Source organism: Schistocerca americana, chromosome 7 (assembly GCF_021461395.2).
Source record: "Schistocerca americana isolate TAMUIC-IGC-003095 chromosome 7, iqSchAmer2.1, whole genome shotgun sequence".
Classification (NCBI taxonomy): Eukaryota; Metazoa; Arthropoda; class Insecta; order Orthoptera; family Acrididae; genus Schistocerca; species Schistocerca americana.
Genome location: NC_060125.1, coordinates 281078851 through 281104775, shown reverse-complemented (window position 1 = coordinate 281104775; position 25925 = coordinate 281078851). Strand labels below are relative to the sequence as shown.

The 25925-nt window shown below is 42.3% G+C and overlaps 1 protein-coding gene across 1 annotated transcript in view; it reads right to left on the bottom strand.

Moving 5' to 3' along the window:
* The window catches only part of LOC124622874 (furin-like protease 2), a 790830-nt gene that overhangs the window by 685956 nt on the left and 78949 nt on the right, over positions 1-25925 (bottom strand). Inside the window, exon 2 of the mRNA XM_047148668.1 lies at positions 18546-18757. Coding sequence (XP_047004624.1) covers positions 18546-18707 — 162 coding nt within the window. The 5' untranslated portion in view covers positions 18708-18757. The remainder of the gene's footprint in view (positions 1-18545; positions 18758-25925) is intronic.

The window sequence follows — 25925 nt, the reverse complement described above, 5'->3', positions numbered from 1 at the left end:
TCATAAGTGACAGGGCTTTTGTTGTCTGTCAACTAAACTGCGCAACTTATTTAAATGATCGCATTTTCAAAATCCCGTAACTGACTCCCATTACGGCGCATAGGTTTGAAATGTGGGTCAAAGCTGCCTAGAAACCATCTCTGTAATTGTGCAAAAGCTTGTCGCCTTGCAACATCGGACTCGGTGACGCTTCCAACAGCAATTTGTCGTCACGTTCGAAAATAAAGGTCATAACGCAGAAGTTTGCGTGATGTGCAAGGCTGGTTACCGATGTCACATTGTCACCAGATTTCACCACAAGTCCGTGTAGCTAAACCGCGGACGTTTCTTCACACCGCCTCTTGCAGACTTCTCACTCTTTCTTTTGACGCCTTTGCGATGGGGGATTGAAACCGCTAGACCCAGCGTTGAAATCAGCAGTTTTCTTATGGATGGGCGAGGAAAATATTTCAGGCACACCGCGACTCAGGGGTGACATAATACGCACCAAGAGACGCCGGAAAGGTCGTGAGCAAAATCACACCTTTCCTTAGAGCGTTGATAACCACACATTTCGCGCTCGGAAACGACAATTCGCAGTGCGATGAGCATCATGGTTTCGTTGCCACCCTCTACGGAACCTCCTGAGTGTTTATCCTATCGATTCTGAGCGCCGAAGTGTCAGGATTGCTTTCCTCTGCTGTCCGCTGGGGACGTGGTACTGTCCTCCATCCAGAACGTCGAAAGAAGAGGTTAAAAGTGTGTAAGAGTGTATGTGACGATCTACTCATTATGTGAGACGTCCACGTGGTTGGGCGAAACCGTTGTGAAATTTGTTATCAATCTGAAATTATTACCCCACCTTACATCTCACACGAACTTCTGAGCTGTGGCGTTTTTTCGTACATGACGACACCTTCAAGTTTGAAGTATCGCCGAGAGTGAGAGTGACGTCACAGGACGCGACGCTATCGCACTTTTAAAGACGAAAGCAGTAGGAAACTTTGAGACGAACTTCTAACTTATGAGTCGCAATGTGAGACAGTTACGAGGTTTCGAAAGTGGTCCACTGATGTTGTATTATGTATGTTAGTTCAAAATGGTTCAAATGGCTCTGAGCACTATGGGACTTAACTTCTGAGGTCATCAGTCCCCTAGAACTTAGAAATACTTAAGCCTAACTAACCTAAGGAGATCACACACATCCATGACCGAGGCAGGATTCGAACCTGCGACTGCAGCACCTAGAACCGCTCGGCCACACCGGCCGGCAATGTATGTTAGTGTCTTGCCGCATTCTCCCCATTCCTTTTCCTTTATTAAGGGTGTATCTGGTATGCGATTGTTCATGAAAAAGGACAGTAGTTGCTCACATCGGATGAAGACTAATGCAATATATGTATACTGGTAGGATATTTTATAATGATCTGTAGTGACTGAAGAAAATATTTTTTAGTAACGAAGAGGCTCTGAGTTAAGTCATCAAATACCTATATAACGCTCCGTTGGTGTCATCTCGTTATTTTCGATCTCAACACGCTACTGTGAAAAAATAGCTTCTTGACGTGTTGCATTTGATTGCGCTACTTTGTTCTTCCACTTCATTTTCCAACTAACTGTCGGACATGTTCCACTTTCAAATCTATGGCTCATATCTCCATTATTTTCATACGTAATACTTGCTATCAGAAATAGATGTGAGACATACAAATTTATGACATACAATTTATTGGACACAAAAGAGCTTCATCGTTTAACGTTGCTGGTATATTTACATCAACTTTTTCACTTTAAACAATACTGGATGACTCCTTAAACACTAATCACGCTATACCTAGCTGAAACCAAACGTAACACAACGCTACCAGGAGCCGTGGCTGCGTTTTACGAAGACAATAGGCTATTCTAAGTCCTTAAAATGAAACATTTATGGAGAATCAAAAGAATATACGTACAAACTAACCTACTGCAAAATGTTAAATGAAAAGTACTTCTTGAAGAGTTGCACTGCGTGTGGGCAGGTGTTGGTTTAATTTACGTCGTCATTATGTTGAACGTGTAGAAGGACTGCAGCTACGGGAATCAACAGGTGGCCTATAGGTGTCCCTGACAATCCAGTGTTAATTAGCAGTACTGTATAACGTTGTACAATTGGCTCTGCGAGACCAAAGCAGCGTGCAGTCGTAATGAGCACTCCCTGCTGGGACTATAAAGCTTTCTAATTATTTTGCATTCTGTGATCATCGAGATGCAAACCGTAATATTCGTGACAACCAGGTTCATTACAAAAGTGTTCGACAACGATCAGTATTGCATAAGTAGTATCGATGATGTTAAGTTGTGAAGCACCTATTTTCATTGATATATCATCGTTCATTCTATTGTACTTGAATTAACCAGGCCCTTCGTTTGGTACCTGTCGAAATTGGGTAAAATAATTTCAATACTATCGCATGTTATGCTCTAAAGTAACATAAAGAGTAGCTAAATAACATCATATTCCCCAAGACAGTTCTGATCTCACAGATCAACTTTGGGTAATACAAAATTTTAATCCAATCTCGAATTTAATATTCCTAAAACGATTTCGTCAGTAACAAAGTTCAACCTGTTGAGGTCTATTACTGTTCTTAGCACATAATATCTTGCGGTGTCGTAGCCATTATAGTGATTTGGCACTATTCACTAATTCGGAATGGTGGGGTAGTGAAAGTTTGTGTACATCTCTCACATTTTGACTAAACTTTTTGATGATTTATAAATCTTCCCAAGCCAGTTCTCGTTTTATGTAAACTGATGACCACATTCCAATGAAGGTCAGTGCCGTCATGGTTCCTTTCAAACATACGTGGATGACTTCCTACCCTCGTTAAACTACTCAACAACGTATGGCTACATTACTTGCTAGTTTCGTTTCGATTTGACTTCAAAGCCTACGATTCCCCCTACATAGACAAGAAACAGTAAGTTTCTTGACATCTTGTGAAGTAAAACTTGTATCCATCAAGAATGAATCACAAGCAGTGCAAGCTGAGGTACATAATGGAACGTAGACGAGCGTCAGCGACAAAAATATAAACGCTGATTTGGGAGGACTTAAACCAAAAGCAGTAGTGGTTGACATGTGTCACCTTTGATGAATGAAAGAGCTCAGTCAACGGACTTCGATGAGACGCCTTAAAGATGAAGTGTTTCCATACGGGAATAGAGTCTTATGGCTATCCTAGAACGGACACTCAGGGGAACCGACGGACACTGTAGCCTGACAGAGTAGCATCATTTTTAGGTCAGACTGATCACTTCTATGGGTGGAACGTAACTGCGAAGAAACACTTTTATTGATCGAAGGAACAAGAAGGTACAACAATTTTAAGGGAATGGCAAGATTAGGGCCATATAACTCTCTTAGTAATATAAACAGGCACTGCAAGAAAGTCAACGCGAAATCGATGAAGAAAAAATGCTTGAAATCAAAAGACAAATTGTCGCTGAAATGATTAACTCGACACACAGAAAATTTAAGGAAATCTACGGTAACATTAAAAGCAAGGGCTTCACTATTAAGAGTGTAATGGATATTCCACTGTCAAACGCATAGGAGAGAACAGGTGGCTGGAAAGATTACACTGAAGGTCTCTACGACGGAGACGACTTGTTTGAGGAAGTGGTAGAAGGGATTATGTACGGAAGAGTTAGCGAACACAGTATTACAAATCTGACAGGGTTTAGGAAGACTTAGTAAGAAAGAATGGATAATTATAATCCTTTGCAAACTTCTAAAAGGTGTAGCATCTGGAGTCTGGAGACATGACGATAGACTCACGAAGAAAACTCACCAAAAACTTCCCCAATTCATCTTAAGAACTCATACATCGAAGATGCTAGCAAGAATAATATACAGAGGAAAATTGAGGATTTCATAGCTCAGGATCAGTTTGGCTTTCGGCAAAGTAATGGCACCAGAGAGACAGTTCTGACGTTCTTCTTAATAGCGGGAACAAGAATTTAGAGAAATCAAGACACATTATCAGGATTTATCGATTTTGGAAAACTGTTGACAATGTAAAATGGGAAATTACGTTCGAGAGTTTCGAGAAAAGTAAGAGTAGGCTGTAGATAATGACGGGTGATATACAGTACGTACAAGGACCAAAGGGAAAGGAAAAGAATGGAAGATTGGCAGTTCTCGGTTTAAAAAGGGTGTAAGAGTGCGATGCAGCCTTTCGCCCTCCTGTTCAATCCGTATGTCGAATAAGCGAGTAAAACAGTGAAAAACGCTAAAACTCATTCATTTCCAAGATCAATTTCCATAGCCAGAATTATTATACATTTATATCTAAAATCGGCCGGGATAAAAATACATATAAAAATAGTAAAATTTTGTGTTCTCTTACCTTTCATAACTGTAGTTTTATCTAGAACGCTTTAAGAGATTCTGTTCTAATAATTCTAAAAATGAAGGCTTGTCTTTCAAAACGCGTCAGTTTTAGTGTCTCTATACTGTGAAAAGGTTGTTGAGGTGACTATTTAACATTGATTGTAACAACCACAAAAATGTACCAATCATGGATGAATCAAAGAAATTGTAATGTCTCTTGCAGCGGTCTCTCCACGATATTTTCAGAAATTTTATAAATTGTATAACTCAGTACATATCTCGAAATATCTCTTCTTATCTTACCGATTATCAATGCAAAGTAGTTTCGAGCCCAATTATTCCTGGGAGCGTCCATTTACTCCAAGGAATAGCTTCTCTGCTATCCATGTTTTCTCTTATGAAGAATAGAGGACTTCTTGCTGATTAGTCGTGAAAGAAGGATGTATATGTATGTATTGTTGAGCTAGTCGCCATCTTGATGAGATTCTGTATGAGAAGGAATTTAATACATGAACTAAAGTAAGTGTGCTCGCGTATTATTTAACGGATTATTATTGACAGTGTCTGCTTACTACGCTGTGTTGCACGGGATCACTGGGGAACGTCTGATTTACACTGGACGAACCTGCCGTTTTGTATGCTCAAGATATCCAGTTACTTCAAATAAATAGGTTAACACGGTCTTACCAGCAGATTTCCGGTCTTCCCCATGTGATCACCGAAAGTTAATAATTATTACAAGTGTTTTCAGGAGATCGACTGACAATTTTCGTCGCACCGAGACTTCGAAATGGCTTCACTGCCTTATGGAATATAAGTTAAGCTCAATTTAATCAGGATAGAACAGTATTGAACTGTGTGAATGTGATAAGCCTCCCTTGTGAATGAAAATTCCCTTAACATACGCATGTTTATACTATTCTGATCAGTGAAGCTAAATCAGGCCGGTGTGAGAGAGGTTTTAAAATTTTAGATCCCACACGAAATATATTACAAAATGAATGTTAAGAAGTGGGATTAAATTTCAGAGTGACAGGATATCAATTGTTACACTAAAGATATCTGTATGCTCAATGAAATTTGGAGTAAATTACGTGACCTATTAAATGGAATGAATTCTTTAATGAGTATATCATAAGCCAAAGAAAGATGAACCGACGAGAAGTGTACGAAGTGAAGAAATTGCGCAATCTTGGAAGCAAAACAACATATGATGTGTAAACCAAAGAAGACATAAAAGGCAAAGAGAGCATTCGTGGCTAAACTAAGTCTACTCGTATGGAACATGGGCCTTCATTTGATGAAGTAACTTCTTAGAATACGTTTATAGAGCACAGCATTGTATGGTAGAGAAACATTGATTGTGGAAACGCCGGGAAGGAATTGAAGCTGTCGATTTAACGCGATATATAGAATTCGTTGGACTGATAGTGGAAGAGCTTAGGATGTTCTCTGCAGAATCGGCGAAGAGAGAAATATTAGAAAACGCTGACATGGGGAAGAGGCAGATCCGGAGAACAAGTGTCAAGACATCAATGAGTGAAAATGCGGTGGACAGAGATCATGTACAACAAAATATGGGAGGAAAAGTTGGCTGTAGGTGAGGAATTAGTAGTTGGATCCATGAAATCATTCAGAAGACGGATGGTGAAATATTGAGTCCCTGTCTCGCGGTGCGCCTGCGTTTAATTTCGCGTAATTCCCGCGGATTTGGAGTCCCTCTGGCCGCAAGAACGTGTGAGCGTTACTGTCGCTAGTAGAGGGCAGGTCGCAGGAGAAGGTAGATAAGGGCTGCGGAGACCTGAAGAAAAGGAGAGCCTGACATGGACGGCGAAGAGCGCAAGTGAGGCGGCAAGCTGTTGTGGCCAAGTGTGTAACGTGGCACGTTGGCAGGAGCGGACCCTTTGCTCACTGCGGGTTTGGCGGGACCATGTGTTGGTCGCAACCGTGAACATTGCTCGTTAAGAGCTTCTTGTACTTCTGCAGGACGAATAGTGGCGTCTGTTAGATGATACCCGTCGGTTTCCGACTAGGGGTAATCTTCGTTACATCCTTCTCTCGGCGCTCTCTAAGCAAGCGTTTGTCAGTAGGCGCTGGATTTTACGAGAAAACACGGTGATCATCCGGTTGGGGCGGACGTCACGTAGTGTCTGGTGGTGGCTATTTTGACTCCGTATCCTGGTTGCCTGTTGTTATACTGGTACTGCCGGCCAGAGTGGCCGAGCCGTTCTAGGCGCTACAGTCTGGAACCGCGCGACCGCTACGGTCGCAGGTTCGAATCCTGCCTCAGGCATGGATGTGTGTGATGTCCTTAGGTTAGTTAGGTTTAAGTAGTTCTAAGCTCTATGGGACTGATGACCTCAGAAGTAAAGTCCCACAGTGCTCAGAGCCATTTGAACCTTTTTTTCTGCTTTTCGAACTGTACTTTATAGTCAGTGACAATTTTTTAGTCTAACTACCTCATTTCTGAGGGATCGCTATAGCTACCTGTTGGCTAGTATCACGACCTCGAGCTGTTTACTAAATTGTTTGCATCTACAAGAAAAAAAAGAAAAGGAACAAATTAAAGAAAAATTTTATGCCTGAGCAGTAAATTCAAAGTTCCCTGCATATCATTCGTAATTTTCTGTTTTTGTGGTAAGCATAAATTTTACTAAATAATTAACGAGTTATCTCTGTGTTACAAGATAGGTGATTTGTATCTCTTGTTAAATGTGGTCTAGTTAAAGATGCTGTGTACCATGATTGAAATTTTTAATGAAGGTTTGTAGTACTGTGGTAGCGGCAACCGGCGTCCTATGTTAGTAGAGGAGGAATTATTCCTATTGGCGTTGCCTCTGCCACCACCTCTATCATCATTGATTTGAACCACATTTGTCAGTCATTTTGGCTACCTCGAAGACAATGGTGCATTGATAATTATAGGCAATACGCGATGGTTCATATCTGTGAAATATTCATTTGATCATATGTTTTGCTATTTTTAATGTAAAATTATTTTTTACTCTATTTAATATTCTTTTCTAAAAGGAAGTGCAGAAGGCAGACTAGCATTTTCAAGGATCAGCGCAGATTAACCTACTCAGCATCAGTCAAGACCTGAAGATGGGGTAATCAAGCAGCGAAACTGGTAGCCATACAATAAATATTATTGGAGGGACGGCTGTGTAACTAGTAACAGTTCGCTGCTGGCCCCACAGTATGAAGCACTCAGCTCTCCGATTCTTTCGTGAACTACGCTGACAACATCTGGGAGCACATGCAGCCAGTGAAGGAGAGAGCAATTATTCGGTGCCTTGCTTTCTAAATTTTGTAAGGTCCTGTGATACAACACTTGGTCAAGCAGTCGAGGGCTCATCCGTGTCCGAGGAGGCTTTGTCATTTGCAAACGTTTTTCGTACGTCTTTCTTGCACGATTAGGGCAATACCTCTGCGCTGATCGACAGTTATTCGAGGACAACCTTTTAAGAAAATTGTTATTCCAATCTCACTTGTTCCCTGCAAGCTTCATCATATCAGACTAGTACTAGTCTAAATTTCTTTCAATATTGACAATTAGTACTTCCTTTTGTTCTGTACTTTATCAGTGAGGTTAATGTGAAATTATTGCCCCCTTGTTGATGTATGTGCTCACAAAGTGTAATGAGAAAACTGGAGTCAAAATGGGGCAAAGGTTTTTCATTGAGTACTGGACAAAACACATTCTAATTACATATTGCAATTGGCTCTATGTGGCTAGCGCCCAAGGAGCTAACACTGGAGCCATTCTGCAACCACAGAGAGGTAAGGAGCACATACACGCTTCGCTTAAGAATGGGAACCTTACGAACAGCCTGTCACATAACGAGAAGTGTGCCGCAAACTGATTGACTCCTTCTGCCACTAGAACAGCGTGTAAAGAATGTGCCTTCGGAGGTGTGGAAATTCTCACAGCGAGGCGTGTGAAACTAAAGTTCTGCGGAAGAAGCCAGCCTGATTAAAGAAAAGCAACATTCTGTACAGTATGAACGTTCCTTATAAACTCCGAACGGCAGCAGATTCTCAGGCGAAGCGAAAATATGAGACAGTCCATGTCTCACGCTGAGAGAGCCATGGAAAAAAATTGCTTCCACAGTAACTTACAAAAGCAGAGAAACATATCACTGGGAAGCGCCTTGACAGTGAAATCGTGAAAAAGATGTCAATTACCGAGTCACACAGCAGCTCACGCAAGACAGAGAGTTTCCACTCTGCATTTGGAGGCTTGGTCATGAAACGGCGATCTGTCACAGGACGACATTCCAAATTTAGTCCGCCAATGCCAACGTGAGAGGGGGGAAATATTCAAGGAGTTGTCGAGCTTGGAGAGAGAGGGCGATTGAAGAGGACAGTCAGTGAGACAGTGCAGACGCAAGAGGACATGGGGGCCCTTCTACCAATCGCCATCATCCGCCTTCCGACACCGTGATAGCGATGCTTCTGCTACGGCTATAGACAGTGACGTATCAACGTGGACGCCGTTCTGGACCCTGGCCGCACAGCCACGGGCTACCGAGCAGAGCACCAGACAGGTCGCGAGTCAGCACTTGCCGCCGTCATCACCCCATGACAAAAGGCTATGGAGAATGGCGGAATTATTGATTCCGCCCACCATCCCCTGAATAACAGATTCGTGTCCACGCCCAGCCAAATCGGCTGTGACATTTGTTATTTTTGTTTGGTTTTTTACACTAAACTTACTGAAATAAATGCAGTCACAGATTATCGAAACGAAAAGTCAAATCAGGTGTCACCATAGTTTTCAACCACTCGCTAACAGCTAGTAACCCCCCCTCCCCCCCCCAACACCCCCGCCCAAAAAAAACACCCTCGTCGGCTCTATCCCCCTCTCTCCCCCACTCACACACACACACACACACACACACACACACACACACAGTATAAACATCATAAATAAAAGTTAGTCTCGAACATATACTTCGTTAGGTTGACCACAAATAGGAAAACATACCAAAGAAGATGAAACACGTAATGAAGTCGCAATATTTACGCTATGAAAAGTAGTGTACGACGAAATAGTTGTACCGAGTGACAAAAGAATAATACTCTACCACAAAAAAGAGTGAGAAACTTGGTGAACAGTGTGGGCAAGGCGAGAACACAAATATGTGTTTGAGTGGTAGTGATAAAAATGGTAGTGCGACCTCCAGACCAGATGTGAGGAAACGCAGATCAGCAAATCGTTTGTAATTAATTTTTTTACAAAAAATCGCGAATTGAACTGTTTGATAATCTATAACTAACAAAACTGTACCTTTATAAATCCCACTGATGATGCCTTAGAACAGGAGAAGGAGAAACGCGTATGGGATAAATAAAGTAACTAGCAGCAGAAAAAGGCAGTTTTATTCACAAAACAAGTATTTAAATGCAGTCATTTTATGTGTTATTCATCTAAAAAATCTGTTCCACTGGCTTATCAACGCTCGAATCTTGTAACGTTTTATGTTTGATTTCCTTATTAATGACAGTTAGTTGCTCCCAACGTGGAGCAATTTCATTAGTGATCAGCAAGTTATTTCACGTCAAAGAGTAAACAATTCTCGATTCACTATAATAGTTTTTTCGCAAATCACGTACACTCATTTGTATTCTAAATCTCGTCATACATAGAGAGAAATGCAATTACCAGTCAGTGGTACTTGCAACCATGTGCTTACGAAGTCTTAGTTCATTGTTGACATGCAAATGTGTTGTGAGACTATATTTGTGCTGTAGTTTTACAGTTTCTTGTAAGTGAGCTGCTTCTATTCTATTACGTTACTGCCAGCTTCTAAATCCTAAGCAAAGACAGGACATTAATAATTTCGCGGGAAATTTCTACTATGGGTGTTTTTCTCTTGGGCTTGCTGATCAAGACAAAAGCTAGTTACCACTGAAAGTGTGCCATACATCTGTTGAGGGACTAAGACTGTGGAGAAATGGGAAGAGCAATACGTGTTGCACTTCTCATGATTTAGGGGAATCATATAATCATGTATATGATTTTCGTTTTTGTATTGTTTATGCTGAAGGTCATAACGCAAAAAGTAAGGATAGAAATTATTCTAATAGATCTTTGGCCTTACGACCTGCTGCACGTGGTGACTTTTTCCTAATTCAAATTCGACCTATCATTCTTGAACGTCTGTAACAGGACAGCAAATCACAAAATGAATGCAATTATGATGACAGTAGAAAACTGGAAGAAGATTCTGCAACGTTATTACGTAGTCAAATCTGACTAAATTATTTATCTCCTGACTCGAATCAGAAAACAGGATGCCAACGCATTGTTTGGCTCCATACAGGGTTCTAAACATCTTCTACTACTGTGAGTATCATTCTCTTGTTCTAGAAACAAAGGAAAGTAATTAATAAAATTATTTAGAGATGAAGGGCTGATGATTTTGTTTCTGTGTTTTGAAGCTCTGCTTCAGGTTAGAATTGTATAAGAATCTGACGCGATACAGGAAAATGAAAATCAGATTTGGTATCAGAATGAAAAATATTTTAACTAAGACCTTACACTATGGGAATATCGTCCCAGAAATTTTAAAATGTAGCACTGTGTTATTAAATTAGTGTTTTTCGTAAAAACCAACACACAGAACTCATTTGCAAAGGCCAGTCTATTAACATTTTTCAATCATTTCGCGACAGATACACTCCACGGCAAATTCATTCCCGTGGCTACGTTGATGAGAAGTAATCTTCCTCCCTGACGGCTCAGGTGGTACAGATTACTTCGCTAAGCAAAAAGTATATTAGCTCGGTCGGTATCTCACTGACCAAGGTGCTAAAATACGCAAAGTACGACAATCGTTCGAGCATTATGCAAGAGTGACAGCTATTTTTAATTCATTCCTGAAACTCATTTACGATTAATATTATTTTGAAACTCAGCCTGCACTTGTTATCATTCCACGGCTTATTCTGCCAAAAATATTGTCCGTTTTATGAAGAAACTCGTGATCTGTTTTCGCCACAAAAATGTTTGAAAAAAAAAGAGTAGAGACTAGATGGAGTAACTAGTCTGAACGATAAAGTCATGGAAATGTTTCCATGGAATCGTATTCCTGAATAACGTACTGCTCTCGACAGCAACACTGCGAAAGACACTTGGCATTTTTAGAGTCATTCAGTGATACAAAAGAAGTACTGCCAGGTGAAAAGTATTCTACAATTCAGTTTGTTTTGTTATGGATGCAGAAACTGAAATTTCAGTTCCTGCATGGAAGAATGCTTACGGTTGCCTACGGAACCGTGAATGTACCCAGACGTGCTCCACTTCGTCCGAAAAGTCGACGATCACGAATGTCTTTGTTTACGGCTGCAAAAATTTGCATATCGCATGAGCAGAGACCGGGACTGTATGGTGGATATGTAAGGGCCTCCCAGCGATATTCCTGCAGCCTACACGAAACAACCTCGGCAACGTATGGTTCCGACTACATTTTTCCTTGATATCTTGACCTTCGTCTCGCACAGTACAATAAATGTATTAACAGTTATGGCTTATTACTTTTCAAATGATGCACAGTTTATATCTTTTCTTACATTCTCCCCTTTCCCTTTGACTGCCCCTTATGCAATTGACGCTATGTGTCGAGTAAATGAAAGTTGTATTAAACTGCAAAACGTTAGTTTCAATGTCACTGGTATTTTTTAGTATATTACAATAAAGTACTATCGTCTATTAGATATAACTTGCTGTGAAAAAGCGTCGAATCAATTCGGACGTAGTGCAGAATAGATTGCACTTTGAAACATCGGTGGAGATGACATATTGAATACAGTGAATCAAATGTGTGGTGGCCTATCAGTTCCATCTAAGCCATCCTAGTAATGAAAATTGTGAGGTCATCCACATGAGTGCTAAAAGGAATTCCTTTAACTTCGGTTACACGATAAATCAGTCAAATCTAAAAGCCGTAAATTCAACTAAACACACAGAAACTCAAACTACGAACAACTTAAATGGAAGTAACACGTAGAAAATGTGGGGAAAGCTAACAAAACATTGCGTTTTATTGACTGCAAACTTAGAAAAGTGACGGACCTACTAAGGAGACTGCCTACACACGCTTGTCCGTCCTCTTTTAAAATACTGCTGCGCGGTGTGGGATCGTTACCAGATAGGACTGACGGAGTACATCGAAAAAGTTCAAAGAAGAGCAGCACGTTTTGTATTATGGCGAAATATGGGAGAGAGTGTCACTGAAGTGATACAGGATTTGGGGTGGACATCATTAAAACAAAGGGGTTTTCCGTTGCGACGAAATCTTCTCACGAAATTCCAATCACCAGCTTTCTCCGACGAGTGCAAAAATATTTTCTTGACACCGAACTACATAGGTAGAAACGATCACCACGGTAAAATAAGGAAATCAGAGCTCGTACGGAAAGATATAGGTGTTGGTTCTTTCCGCGCGCTATACGAGATTGGAATAATACAGAACTGTGAAGGTGGTTCAATGAACCCTCTGTCAGGCACTTAAATGTGATTTGCAAAGTATCCATGTAGATGTAGATCTGGATGTAATTCTTAAGTGAAATTCAGAGCGAAAAATAATTTTCCTTTAATACTTCTATTTTTAAAAACATGGAAGACAGATCATTTTCGGTTTTTGTAGGTCTGTTGTTGATCCGAAGCTCGTTTGATTACTGAAAGCGAATGGGTTACTGGATCCATCGCAACTTCATCCGTGCCCTGTTGGCCGTCACGGAGTTCCTGTAACGCTTCCACAGCTAATCTACCGCTCTCGGGGCACACGCAGTCCCCACTGTACTTCGTCCGTACAGACAATCCCTTACTTCACGCCGTTGCGCGTCTACCAAGACGTGGACGAACGGTTGGGTTTGTTCTGAATGAGCAGAAACATTTCAGGAAAAAGAACAATAAGACTTTTTTTTAACCACGAACTATGTGGTAATGAGGCAATAGGTAGTGCTTGTTTCTAACAACCCATTTCTACCTGAAACAGTAAAGCAACTGGAAATGCATCGGAATTGCTATCTACAACCCCTTCCCAGAAAAGAAAGCTTACTACCCACATTTAGGTAGACGCTTGTTATAAAACAAGCATACTATGCACCTCTAATCTCTCTCTAGCAACACTTGTTTCTTCCACATTCTGCACTCCTATTTGAAATCAACCACATTGATATGTGTGCACTGTACCTAGTTTTTTAAATTACTTGATTGGTTGACTTATTACTTCTGAAATAGCGGAAATTGGAGGACTTCAGGCTGCCAATGGTTTGTGTTTGACCAGACCCGCTAATAACAATAGCTTCTGTTGTGTTCTGTCACTTTGTTTGTTGCCGGAGGAGGCAATTACGTGAGACATATATATGTTTCAGTTTCACTATCATCGTAAGGAAGACGTTCATACATTCGTTTCATAAGCTGTAAGCTACACCACTCTGTGTCAAGAGTTAATATAAGTATTCAAAAAAATTATTGTTAGTAATTTAAGTATAATATTAACGTCATATTAAATTGTAATAAAAGTAACAATATTTACCAGCAGTTTACTTTCATGATCGAAACACAATTTAACCCTTCTGTTTTTACCCCATCTTCTCTCCCCTCCCCACCCCCTCCCCAGTCAGTTTCAATTTACCACTCAGGACGTAATAAGCCTCTCCAGGTTGAGAAGAGCTATTCTAGAGAGCCAGCACTGAAGAAGTTATATGGGCTATTGAGAATTACATAACTGTCGAAACTGCTCTAGCCCATAAAAAAATGTATGCGAGCCTTAACTGACAACTTGTTAAATCTGGTATACTCCCTAATAAGCCGCGAGTAGAGCACTGTATTCAGATTTTGAGATCTCGGATTCGTGCACAATTTGAGTTATGATTTTTCCTTGTTCCAGTCTCTCCAAGACGGCCCCAGATCCTTTCAGCTTGCTACAAATGCGTCCAGAAGTATATGCCTCCCCCCATTGCGACGGCGAAGATAGGCAACACTCCAGATGTCCGCAAAGTTCGCATTCTCCTCGACCATACTCGCTCGACTGCACTGTGCTCGGCATGGCGTGCGGGAATGTGAACGCTGGAAGTAGGGACGTTGTGGCGGAACGAGGCACCGTGGGGGTGGGCAGAGGCCGCCTGGTCTGGCGTACTGGCCAACCGCTTTAGTCACAGTTACAGTATCAGCTCTACGTGTCTGCAGGCTGATGTTGCTTCTCACATACCCTCACCAGTAGATGGGATTAGATTCAGATTGATTTAATTATCCTGTAGACGAATATTTCTGAACGGTAGTTCCTAATCGCTTCGTGATTATGATCCATAAGAGAAATAGCTTGCACTATAACCCTGTCGACAGTTTCGCAACCGCTTACAGTTTCACAGGAAAAATAGGTACCTCCCAATTTATCTAATGAAAATTCATATTCATGTTTCTTGAAACATCATCTGCTTTATTGTTTCAAGTCCACATACGTGAATTTTACTTACAAGGAAACTAGAAATTGTCTCCTAATTATTCTATATTGTCGTAATTACAATGAGCTGTGGGATGCCATGTGCCTCGTCTGTCATAGTTAACGAATCCTGCCGACTATAATTCCTTCCGCTAGGCAGGTTGGAGCTCAGTATACAAACACACTAAATGAGGATTCTGTTATGATTCCGCCTCTCAAACCCATTCTTGTCGTCACCACTATCTGTTCGCGTTAAGGGCAAGACAACCTCATCGCCAGATTATGTTATGGCTCACAGTCTAAGTCACTCTGAATGTAGAGAGGACAATTATACACGGGGGTGGGAACTTAAATAGTGGCTACTATTTCTTCACAACCGATACATAAGAGTTACGTGTATTTCCCTGTTACTGTCCTTTAAAGTAATCACCAGCATTGTGTAGAACCCGTTGCCCGCGATGTGGAAGGCGTAGTACAACGTTAGCAGAGCCTGTTCTGTTGATGGTGTGAATGGATCGATCTACTGCCTGTCGGATCCCTGGAAAAGTTCTGAAGCGAATGCCACGAAGTCGTTCCTTCATCTTAAATCAAAGTCACAAGGACATAAGTCCGGGGAGTATGGCGGATGGTACAGTACTTCCAAGTCCCATCGACCAAACAGAACAGCCACAGCTTGCGCTGTAGGTGCCAGCGAATTGTCAAGCGAAATGATGGGTGGGTTGCGCAGAAAGTGTCGCCGCTTCTATCGCAAAACTGGTAGCAGACGATACTCTAAAAACGAACAGTAATACCGTGCGTTGACGGTCTGCCGTGGAGGAACGTAATTCGTTAGGATAACGCCATCACAGTCGTACGCGATAATCACTTTAATTTTAGACCGCTCCATTCACAAGATCAACAGAAAAGGCTCTTCTAATGGTATACTACACCTTCCACATCGCTGGCAACTGTTTCTACACAGCGCTGGTGACTACTTTGAAGGACAGTAACAGGTGCAAACGTGTAACTCTTTTGTATCGGTTGTGAATAAACAGATGCCACTATTTAAGTTCCAACCCTCGTATACAGGGAACACTTCCAATTATTCATTCCACAATTCTTAAAGAACTGAACACTGTACAGATGTCATAAATATTGCATTTTGAAGGGGAACTCTGATTTTTTTTTTTTTTTTTTTTTTTTTTTTACAAACATTCCATACGCGAACCTTTGGTGACCCGACAGACTCTAATATGGTACTCGAATTCTTCCCATACCCGTCCCAGCATGGCATCATGTACTGTGGCAGTTGCTTCCCATATTGCTCCCGCAGCTCCGCTACATCACGTGGTAGAGGGTCTACATATACCAGATCTTTAATGTCTCACCACAGAAGAAAGTCACACTGAGTGATATCTGGTGATGGGGGAGGCCATTTCAAGAAACAGCTGTCCCCTTCTCTTGCACGGCACCTGCTCTCACCATATTTGCAACTAGCGCTGACTATCGGCAAATTACCAAACTACGTTGTGGCGATATACAAGCAAAAAAACTTTCAGGTTTTGTCTTCAAAATGACATATGTATTATATCTATACAATGTTCGGTTCTTGTGCAGTAAACAATTGAATGTGTTATTAAGGGTCAATTTCCAATTTCCGCACCATTCAGATAACTTTTATAAATAATTTTGCAGTTTGTTTTGATCTTCTGATGACTTTATTAGTCGATAAACGACGGCTGCTCAGATTATCTCCCAAATCGTTTATATAAATAAGGAATAGCAAAGGGCCTGTAACACTACCTTTGGGAACGCCAGAAATCAATTCTGTTTTACTCGATGACTTTTCGTCACCTCTCTGACAGGAAGTGACAAATCCTGTCACTTAACTGAGGCGCTATTCCATAAGCACGCAATTTCACTATAAGCCGCATGTGTGGTACAGTGTCACCTACGAACTGTCACCTCTCTGCCAGGAAGTCACAAATTCTGTCACATAACTGAGGCGCTATTCCATAAGCACGCAATTTCACTATAAGCCGCATGTGTGGTACAGTGTCAAAAGCCTTCCGGAAACCCAGAAATACGGATTCGATCTGAAATCCCTTTTCAAAAGGACTCAACACATCATGCGAATAAAGAGCTAGTTGTGTTTCACAAGAACGATGTTCTCTAAACCCTTGTTGGCTGTGTGTAAATAGACCGTTTGCTTCGAGGGAATTCTTTATCTACGAACACAATATATGTTCCAGAGTCCTGTTGCATATCGACGTTAATGATGTGGGCCTGTAATTTAGTCGATTGCTCCTAATATCTTTCTTAAATATTGATGTGACCCGTGCAACTTTCCAGTCTTTGGGTACGGAACTTTCGTCGAGCTAATGCATCAGCATAATCCGAAAGGAACGTAATTGGTATACAGTCTGGACCATAATGTTTGGTTTTATTAAGTGTTTTAAGTTGCTTCATAACTCCGAGGACATTTACTTCTAGTTTACTGATGTTGGCAGCTGTTCTTGATTCTAATTCTGGATTATTTACTTCGTCTGCTTTTGTGAAGGCATTTCGGAAGGCTGTGTTTACTAACTCTGCTTGGGCAGCACTGTCTTCCATAGTATCTCCATTGCTATCGCGCAGAGAAGGCATTGATTGTTTCTTGTCAATAACACACTTCACATACGACCAAGTTTAGAGACAAAGTTTCGTTGTGGGAACTGTTACAAGAATCTGGCATTGATGTGCGCGCTAAATTTCGAGCTTCTGTAAAAGGTCGCCAATCTTTGGGAATTATCGTCTGTTTAAATTTGTCATGTTGGCTTCATTGATTCTGCAACAGTGTTCTGATACGTTTTGTGTACCAAGCACGTTCAGCTCCGTCATCTGTTAATTTATTTGGTTTAAATCTCTCAATTGCTGCAGATACTATTCCTTTGAATTCAAGCCACATATGGTCCATACTTAAAATTTGGAAGGAATGGAGATTTTCCTTAGGAAGGCGTCAAGTGAATTTTTATCTGCTTTTTAGAGTAGGTATATTTTTCGTTTTTTTTTTTTTTTTGAGGTTTTGTGGGTTACAATATTCAGTCTCGCTACGACAACCCTATGTTCAGTTTTCCGTGTATCCGTTTTAAGGCTCGTTATTAACTCAGGATTATTTGTTGATAGGTGGTCAAGTGTGTTTTCACATCCGTTTAATATTCGCGTGAGCTCATGAATTATCTGCTCGAAATAATTTTCAGAGAAATCGTTTAGCACAATTTCAGATGATATATTACCCGTACCTACGGAATTAAAAATGTATTTTCGCCACTAACATTGATGATGGAGGTTGGAGGCGGTTCGGTATATGCTGATGTCTGAGCGGTAATGCTGATAACGGGTGGGAGGGACGGGGTAATAGCTAATATCTGATTGAACGCAGGGGTAACGCTCTCAGTGGTCAGAGGAAGATTGAGAATCACTGCTGAGAAGAGATCTGAGGAGAGGCTCGTACTGCTTACTGCCACAGCCGTCGACTAACAATTTGTAAGGGCTAGCGAGACTGGCAAAACTGGTTAAGCCAAAAACACCATGTAAGCGAACACTAACGTCTTCAAAACTGTTACACTAAGCAGCACCACGAGCTGCGTCGTTTGGACCGGTAACGGCAGCTATAAGCTGTGTGGTGGCCCCGTTGATACGATCATGGGATACCTTGCATATGGTAAAACATCGGTCCTGGAGACATTCGTGCTGCGAGCGGGTAAGCTAGTTACCTGTCCGAGGTTGACGAAGCCGTTGCGGTGGGCGACGTCGTCGGCAGCGGCCGCGCCGCCCTCGACGCGCACGGCGAACTGGTTGAGGAAGACGCCGGGGGCGGGCGCCGAAGCGGCCCCCAGCGCCGCCGCCAGCAGCGCGCACCGCAGCCACAGCCCCATGGCCGCCTCCAGCCGCCGCTACGGGCTCATGGCGGCCCTGCGCCGTCCCACTGCTGCAACACACCGCGTCACAACGTGTAAGCCGACTAGCCTGTTGATCAGTTTACAAGACAGCACGGTTATAACTAAACTTTCGCTGTTTTATCCTATTTAGAGGGAAAACTTTTTATCTCATGGGTACCCAACTGTATAGGAATGAACAGAATGATGACAGTATTGATGCCCACAGCTGTACTGTAATCCAATGTCGTTTGTTCTAAACATGCAACCAATTTCGGCTAGATAAGGCGTAATCTTCAGGTTCCAAGCGTAATCGGCCATCAACGTAGGAACCACAATGGCAAGACCAACAGTCTTCAAATTGAACTAATACTTCCTATTAAGCATATTACCCCAGCATGTGCAACCATCAAATTAGACTGCAGTGGGGCCGAAGTCAACTGCATTCCGTACCTTCGTACCAGTAACAAGCCCACCAATGGTCGTCTGGCTTTGCTGATTGCACATGCTGGCGTAACGTGTCCAATACGTTGTACTGAAGACTCGGTTAGTCTTTGTCAGTGTGGTTCATACGTTGATGACAGATTGCGCTTGGGGCCTGAAGATGAGGCTTTTTGGAGTACCATGTTTTGAAGAAACGGCATTGGAGTACAATACTGCTGTTGGTTACAATTATTACTGTTCAAGTACTTCGTGTCGGGCTGTTGTCCACCTGTCCTCGATGGGTTAGTATAGGTATAGGATTGATGTTCGGGCTGTGCTCTACTGAATATGCGTTATTAGTAGTACCAGGCTAGTGCATAATTTCGTTGGGTTTTTTCTTTTGTATGTTGATATCAGTTCACTCATCGATTCTTTCTCTCTCTCTCTCTCTCTCCTTTGTTTTTATTTGCAGTTCACTGATGCTGTTTGAGTTTAGATTTATTTTTTGTCATTTGGAGGTAGTGAGCTATGGACGCTAGAAAATGGAGTACCAAGTGGAGAAATCGGAACATTTCTGAAATATTCTTCTGTTTGAGTTGAACAGAGGGGTAACACGAGCGGAGGCAGCCAGAGACATTAACCTTGTATGGGGATAATACCACTATACAGAGCGTGGAAAGAAAATGGTTTTCTCTTTCTGGCGAGGATAGTTTTTGACATTAGACGCTCAAGAAGAGCGTCGGGGTATCAGAAGATCTTTAAACGCATTAATCCACAACGACCCTCGTCATTGGGCTCCAGAACTGGTAAATGTGATGAGCTGTGATCATTCCAAGTCGTGCGAGATTTAGGTCTACATACAAATGGGAAGATCCAAAAATCGGGTGTATGGGAACCGCATGCTCTAATCCAAAATTATACAAATCATCGAGTTGCCATTTACGCATGTATGCTTGCTCGTCATAAACTGGCTCACGGACAATACCAACCATTCCTAACGCGTACCGTTACCGGTGAGGAGAAATGGTGGAAAAGAAAGTAATATTTGAGGTCAAACAAAGCAGCAACTCCCAGAACAAAGACTTGCGTGCCTCCACAAAATATGACGTTATACATTTGGTGGAACACCGACGGTGTGGTGCACTACGAACTGCTTCCGCGAGTTGTAGCCATCGTGCTGACACTTGTTGTCAACATCTTACATGTCTTTGAGACGCAGTCCAAGAGCATTCACTACAAGCACTGTGTGAAGTGACGCCATGTTACGAGAACGCCCGCCCTCATTCTGCTAGACAGACGAAAAGCACTGTACAGGAGTTGGGATAGAAAGTCATTCCACGCCCACTTTATTCACCTGACCTTGCGCTGTCAGATTTTCACCTTCTCGCTCTCTATCGAACAGCCTGCTAGGAACCTGCTTTCCGGATGAAAACGCTCTCCGAAGGAGGGTCGACGAGTTCTTCGCCACAAAACTACGTGATTTCAACGGTCGAAAAATCTAAAAGTTACCCCAGTTTTGGCAGATTCTTGTAAATAGTGAAGGAGAATATATTATTGATGGTTAAAGCCTCTGTTACGACCGCGCGGGTTTAGCTGAGCCGTCTAAGGCGCTGCAGTCATGGACTGTGCGGCTGGTCCCGGCGGGGGTTCGAGTCCTCCCTCGGGCTTGGGTGTGTGTGTTTGTCCTTCGGATAATTTAGGTTAAGTAGTGTGTAAGCTTAGGGACTGATGACCTTAGCAATTAAGTCCCATAAGATTTCACACACATTTGACCATTTTTGGCCTGTATTACGTATATCTGTGGCGTTTATTAAATGTACGCGAAATTGTTGGGAGTGATTGCACCAACCAATTACTTATACGATGAACTGCTTTTAGACGCCGGGCCTTACTCTCATAGATGTTTTATCAAAACGATAGCAACAGTGCTACCGCTATATGTGACGTACGAAACATTAAAGGAATACGGAGAGGTCCTCGTTTCGCATCGGGGTTGAGGAACGTGATTCGGAAGTTCCAAATGACTGGTGATTCGGAAATTGGTCCTGGGAGGGGCCAGCGGCCTCATGTACTGTTCCCGTGGCTGAGAATGTTGGACGCAATGTGCAATCCTCAAGTACTGTACGAATTGTGTCGCTAAAGCTGAACATTTAATCTCGCGTGAGATGTATCAGGTAGCAGTAGAGCAACTTGTAGTGCGGTTCCAGGCTGTCGTGGATGCAGGTTTTTGTCACACTGAGCAACGTTCGTAACCAAGAATGTAAATATGGTACGCAATAAACAGATGTTACCCTCTCATGTGGAAATGAAAATGTGTTTCTTTCAGTGGTTTAAACGCTATTACTCTGCAGCGTTTCTTAGAAATATTTCCATAATGTTTCATTTTCCTACGATAACGTTGTTTTCATGGGGGCCCCTGTCAAGTAGTGAAAATATTATTAAACAACCCTGTACTTCCAAGCACTCCTGACCTTCCACAGGCTATTACTCTGCAGCGTTTCTTAGAAATATTTCCATAATGTTTCATTTTCCTACGATAACGTTGTTTTCATGGGGGCCCCTGTCAAGTAGTGAAAATATTATTAAACAACCCTGTACTTCCAAGCACTCCTGACCTTCCACAGGCGCTCGAGCTAGCGACTACAACACTGGTAAAGCATACCATGTGAACACGTGAACGTTTCTCGTGACAAAGTGGCAATGAATTGAATCTCTGCGAGGAGAGTCAAAGAGGATGGAAATTCTCGGTGCTGCCAGGGAGAGGCGCTGCTAGGGGTTAGGTGGAGAAACATGTGAGTACCTTTTTATTCCCCTCGCATGCGGTAGGCATGGTCTTACAGACTTAGTAATTTTATGCGATAATATTAGCAAGGCTAGCCATGGTCAAGAACGTGGAAAATGGAATTAATTATCAATCCAGCTTTTATTTGTCTAGATCACGAGTTTTTAAAATGGTACGATTGGTTTCAGTTGTACTAGCGACCATCATAAGATCGTGAAATATTGTGACGGGAAGTAACACGTCTGATGTTATATAATCAAGTCCTTAATGAATCTAGTACTTGATTCTATAATATGCGATGTGTTAAATTTTGTAACGATCTACACTGCTGGAAAGAGAAATCAGTACACACTTCTGAGGTTTCTAATTCCCTCAAGATTTGTTGTTGCAGCAGCTAGTATCGACTACGTGAAATGACAGCATTTACAGATCAGTAGCATAGGCTCTGTAGTACCAAGTATCGACACATTCTGAAACACCTATAATAGTATGTGGTGTAGCCTCCAAGCACAGCAGTGCGGGCGCTGGCTCTACCATCCAGTCGATGCTATGGCGTGTGTGAAGGACGGTCTAAAGGTATGCGGTTCTAAACAGTTCGTGTCGACACATCCGGGCTCACGGGCTCACAAGCCCCTTTATGTGCGCTGTGGTAGCTGTACGAACTGCCTCTGCTGTACCTACAATACAACGATTCTGGTAGGTGTAGGTGGCGCGTGGACGTCCAGAACCTCGTCTACGGACGTGAGTTTCAGCACGTCTAACTTGTGTGGCAGTTCTTCGAAAGGATAATACCTCCATTCGAAAAGCTACAATTTTATCCCTTTTAAACTCACTAAGTTGGCCTTAGGAAGCACGTGTGAACTTCTGTGATATGGCCGCCTGCTTGCTACACACATTTGCATTACACTGAGGCCTGTTGACTGTGAGCATTCCCTGTTAAATGACAGACACATTTAGCAAAAAAAAATGGCTCTGAGCACTATGGGACTCAACTGCTGAGGTCATTAGTCCCCTAGAACTTAGAACTAGTTAAACCTAACTAACCTAAGGACATCACAAACATCCATGCCCGAGGCAGTATTCGGACCTGCGACCGCAGAAGCAGCGCGGTTCCGGACTAAAGCGCCTAGAACCGCTCGGTTACACCGGCCGTCGATGGTGTTATCCTAACGCATTACGTTCCTCCACGGCAGACCGTCAGTGCATATTATTACTGTTCGGTTTTGGAACATCTCCCGCGACCATCTTTGCGAAAGAAACGGCGACCCTTCCTGCGCAACCCACCCATGATTTTGCACGACAATGCGCGGGCGCATACAGCGCAAGCTGTGGCTGCTCTGTTCGGTCGATGGGTCTGCGAAGTACTGTACATCCGTCATACTCCCCGGCCTTAAGTCCTTGTGGCTTTGATTTGATTCCTAAGATGGAGGAACCACTTCGTGGCATTCCCTTCAGAGCTGTTCCAGAGAGTCGACAGGCAGTAGATCGCTCCATTCGCACCATCAACAAACAGGTGCTGCTAACGGTATACTACGCCTTCCACATCGCTGGCAATGGGTTCTACTCGTTTGTATTGATTGTGAATAAATATTTCCCATTATTTAAGTTCCAGTTCTCGTATATTCGTGGACTTCATGATCACAAACAATGTTGTCACTGGGCCACAATTTTTCGCTCTTGTTTTGAATAACAATCTGCGTAATTCGATGAATGATTTGGCAACGGAGTTCACCCCAATAGAACGGTTATTGGGTATAATGGAGAGGTCAATTCGTGCACAAAATCCTGCACTAGCAAAAATTTCGCAGTTGTGGACGGCTGTAGAGGTAGCATGGCTCAATATTTTTGTAGCTGACGTACAACGTCTATTGAGTCCATGTCACGTCGATCTGTCGCAGTACACTGGGCATAAAGGAGGGCCACGCGATATAAGAGGGAAATGATAATTAAATCAAGACCCTAAGCTGTCGACAGGATTTGATACCTATCAGCGGGAACAGTTGAAAATGTGTTCCCCGACCGGTACTCGAACCCGGGATGTCCTGCTTACATGGCAGACGCTATAGCCATCTGAGCCACCAAGGGCACAGAGGATAGTGCGACTGTAGGGATTTATCCCTTGCACGCTCCCCGTGAGACCCATATTCCAAACTTGAAGTCCACACACTACATTCGTAGTGCCCCTGCCCATTACACTCATTACTCGCGGCAGACAATCTGCAGAGTTCGGGCAATGCGTGTGTATCCACCACAGAAGAAGAAGGCCAATGGCCAGTTAGCCTTAGCTGTATGAAGATAGTCTCAGTTCTTTCGGACATGTCCTTTTTTCAACGTGTTTCTTAACTTCTTTCCTAAACCGTAGTGCTCAGTTTGTTTTTCTCTCATGCTTTATAACTCATGTACTTAATGAATCCCGAGTTGATGCTAAATACTGTATCTCCCAGAAAATATTTTCTCTGCTAATCGGCATCAGTTGTGACGTACAATTTTTGTAGGTTCATTCCACAGTTGAACTAAACATTTTTTTGTTTTTAGATAGTTTTTTAGCATTCTTGTCTCATCCTGCACCGCAGTCTGATTTTTGCCTAAATAGGCCACGATCACGCCGAATGTTGGCAGAGTTTAGAACCTAAACATGTAGTTTTGACTGGAGATGCATGTTCTTATTTGAAACAATGTAATTTACTGTAAATTCGTGACCTCTTGTGTTGTGGGAAGTGCATTTATACTGCTCTTTGTGGTCAAAGAATATATTATTTTCCCTGATAAGGGAATATATTCCACAGCAGTGATTCACGGTTTCTAGCTAGTGTGGTCTATGTAATTACACACGACAATCGAGAGCGTGCCAAACCGCATGCGAGCCGGATGCGCGGGTCATGTGCAGTCTGGGGCTCGGCGTATCGCGCCTTTGCTCGGTACTTCTCGGAAGTACTCACAGCAGCACGGCGTTTCATTTAATACTGCGGGACCACGTTTTTTGTTCGACACGACTCTCTACAGTTAGGCAGAATCGCGATATCACCGCTGTCTACCCTTCGCTATTTGTCTGTGGTATGATGGACTTCTATACTTCCAGCGGCTGTTTACACAAAAACAGCAATCTAGCGATCTTTCGTACCAAACCTTTAAAAATGAGTGGAAATGACAGAAGAGAAGGATGAGAATATCTATTACACAGTTGCATATTCGCCGGGTACTGCAAATTTGCTATGAAACGACACTACAATGCCATAACGATATAATTTAAAAATTTAGTTGGCAGTGTAAGAGCCAAAAATTACTACGATCGACATGTGGAATTCATTCTTTTGTACGTCAAGGAACAATTTGTGCTAAATTTCCATAATTGGAGCATGTGAGGGAATTAATGATACAAACAGAAAAATTTCTGAAACTGCAAGCGTTTTTCTACTGTCTGTTGCAACAGTTTCCGGTGGAACTGGATGAAAAGTGTCCAAACCTTATATACTACAGCTTAGTACGTTGGTTAAGTAAAGTGGCATATCTGAGATAATTCTTCGAGACGAAACCAGCTATTCCTGAATTTCTGAAGGAAAAAGGAGTGTAGGAAGGGGAATGAGAACATCCGGAATGCAGTAGACATCGAATTTTAAGAGGACTTGGCTTCCCACTGTCCACTTACTGCAAGGTGAGAAACAAGTTATTTCTGATTTCATGGGGACGCACTGTAGAAAGCACAAATTCCCTAAGCTCACTAGCATTGAAAAAACCGCCACATTTGACGAATTCATTGTTGCCTTTAAAGAATTCCAATGATGGTTTTACAAACGTCTGTTACATCTGTTTTCGAGAGTGGTTGCCATTTCAGTTAAAAGTTCTCCTTCGCGTGTAAAAATTAATCGATTGATCTGCAACGTAATTCACATTCTTTAATGATGAAACTGTCCAGGACAGGCTCACTGTTTTCCACAATGAGGTTGCAAAAGTGACACAACATTTATTTAAACATATGAGTATGAAACATATGAGTATGAAACACCTCTTTTTCA